Source organism: Anarhichas minor, unplaced genomic scaffold, assembly GCF_050575085.1.
Source record: "Anarhichas minor isolate MPS153535 unplaced genomic scaffold, ASM5057508v1 ptg000045l, whole genome shotgun sequence".
In the NCBI taxonomy this organism is placed as follows: Eukaryota; Metazoa; Chordata; class Actinopteri; order Perciformes; family Anarhichadidae; genus Anarhichas; species Anarhichas minor.
In genome coordinates, this window is record NW_027466491.1 from 9950001 (window position 1) to 9952170 (window position 2170).

Below are 2170 nucleotides of genomic sequence, written 5' to 3' on the forward strand. Positions count from 1 at the left end.
CTTTTACATCTTATTGATTATTTTATTTATTACTAGTTCATGTTTTCTGATTCTAACCAACAATAACTAGCCCAATATAACCAGAAGTTACTCTTTATGACATCTGTCCTCTCCACTACCAGAGGAACATAAGCTGACTCTCGTATACGTTTCATTACTTTTATTTGTCGGACGCTTCAGATGGTTTTGAACTGCTTTAATCTGAAGCCTTTGTTTCCACTTCGCAGCAACACACAGACAAGCTGAACACCCAGCTGGCCTTACATCAGCTGTACCAGTACGCCAGCAAGTACTACGATGTGGTGAGAAACCTCAACACGTTATCGTGTACAGTTTAACTTCTACTTCTGTTTCTGGTGATGAATTCATGAGATACAAGAAAAACAGAAATGCCAGATTCATAGACGGTTATCTTTTACCAAGTTATGCAAATGTAATTGTATTATTTTCGCTGTTACATCGGGCTGATATCTGAGTTTACATACATAATAAAGTTCAACCTCCAATGTGATGAGAGAGCGAGAGAGAGAGAAACAGACAGAGAGAGAGAGAGAGACACAGAGTGAGAGAGAGACAAAGAGAGACAGAGAGAGAGAGAGAGACAGCGTTTCCCAAATGCTCCGTTTCACACGGTCACATTTATAAACTGTAAACAGCGTTTTGCTAAATCTTAAAAGTCTCTGTTTCAGTGACACTAAATGACTAAATGATGAAATAGAATGTCGGTTGCTTCGGTCTGATTTTGTTTTAATTTTGAAGTTGAAAAATCCGTCCAAAACAATTTTTATTTCAAATGTTGTCATCACGTTGTGCAGATCATCCAGTCGCTGGACGAGGACCCAGCAGCCCAGAATAAACAGCTCACCCTCCGCCTCCAACAGATCGCCGCCGCCCTGGAGAACAAGGTCACCGACCTCTGACCTCTGACCTCACGGAGGGGTCAGGGGGAGGAGCTAGCGGCTACTAAAACACAGAATGTGGTTTTCCATTTAAGGACTCAATAGGAAGACGAGCTTGCAGACTCTACCAAATGTTTGACCATGTAAGGACTGAAGTGGGAGGGGCTAGTGGCGCTACAGGAAGCTGTTGACCATATAAGGACTGAAGGAGGGAGGAGTTATGGGACTCCGGGAGGGCTGAGGAATGGTGATTTTGGACAAATGAAGTGTTAAAATATGGCCAGAGTGGTGGAAACAGACGCACTGATATCTGCTACAGTTGTATGGCGTATGTCCACTTGGCATCCCAAAACAAATACCAAGGAGGGATGCAAAATGGCGACCGTAACGTGGATGCAGATGGGAGCTTTGTGAAATGGAAGGGTTATTTTTTTAATGGTAACTGAGGCGTTCGATATGCGTGATCCTCGGACCTCAATGTCTCTGTGATTGGTTTCTCTACGCCACTAATTTTAATTTTACCTAAAGAAGAAAAAAGTGCCACACAAGGAAAGAAGATTTTTGGATAATTGAAGAATGTAAGTGAAGTAATGAGACATTATCAAATATTGTTTTCTTTTTGCTACTCAGCCCTTTTTGGAAGTTAGGATTGGAAGTAAAGCTGCTCCCGGACGGTTTGTGACCACTTTTCACTTAACGTGTTACAGCAAAGCCTCTGAACTGTGGATGTGAGGCGATACTTTAAACGGCCAACAGGAGAATCTGATCTCTTGTCAGCAACAGAGAACAGTTTTCATCCCTAAAGCGTGAAAACGCTTGGATGAACTTTCTGTCACCTTCAAGCGAGCTCAAATAAAAAATAATCAACCAATGAAAACCAACTACGGTACACACTACTGGCCAATCGGGGGTCTTGGGTTGTCTTCGTGGCCCAGTTGAGAGTGAATTCAGGGTACGATGTCCAAAAATCAAACCACAGCGTTTTAACTTTTCTTACATCACGGCCAAAAGTAGTTTTTTCATATCCGATGATGTGTTTCTATGCTGATGACACTGTGCTGGTGACTCAAATCCCAGCAGAATAATTTCATTCTGTTAAGTTTGTTTAGTATTATTTTTTGTATGCAATCTTCAAAGGGATGGTTCGGGTTCTTTGGAATGGGGTAGTGTGAGGTACTTTTCCATAGTTAGCGTATTATCGACAGTAGATGGCAATCGGTAGTTTACAGCAGCAAAATGTATTTTAAGCCACCAAGAAAATCTAGTTTTGC

General features: G+C 41.8%; 1 protein-coding gene across 1 annotated transcript in view; it reads left to right on the top strand.

The window, feature by feature from the left end:
- The window catches only part of plxnb2a.1 (plexin b2a, tandem duplicate 1), a 33408-nt gene extending 32349 nt beyond the window's left edge, over positions 1-1059 (top strand). The window contains exons 39-40 of the mRNA XM_076111630.1: positions 228-302; positions 816-1059. Of these exons, the coding sequence (XP_075967745.1) occupies positions 228-302; positions 816-920 (180 nt within the window). The 3' untranslated portion in view covers positions 921-1059. The remainder of the gene's footprint in view (positions 1-227; positions 303-815) is intronic.
- The last annotated feature ends 1111 nt before the right edge of the window (positions 1060-2170 follow it).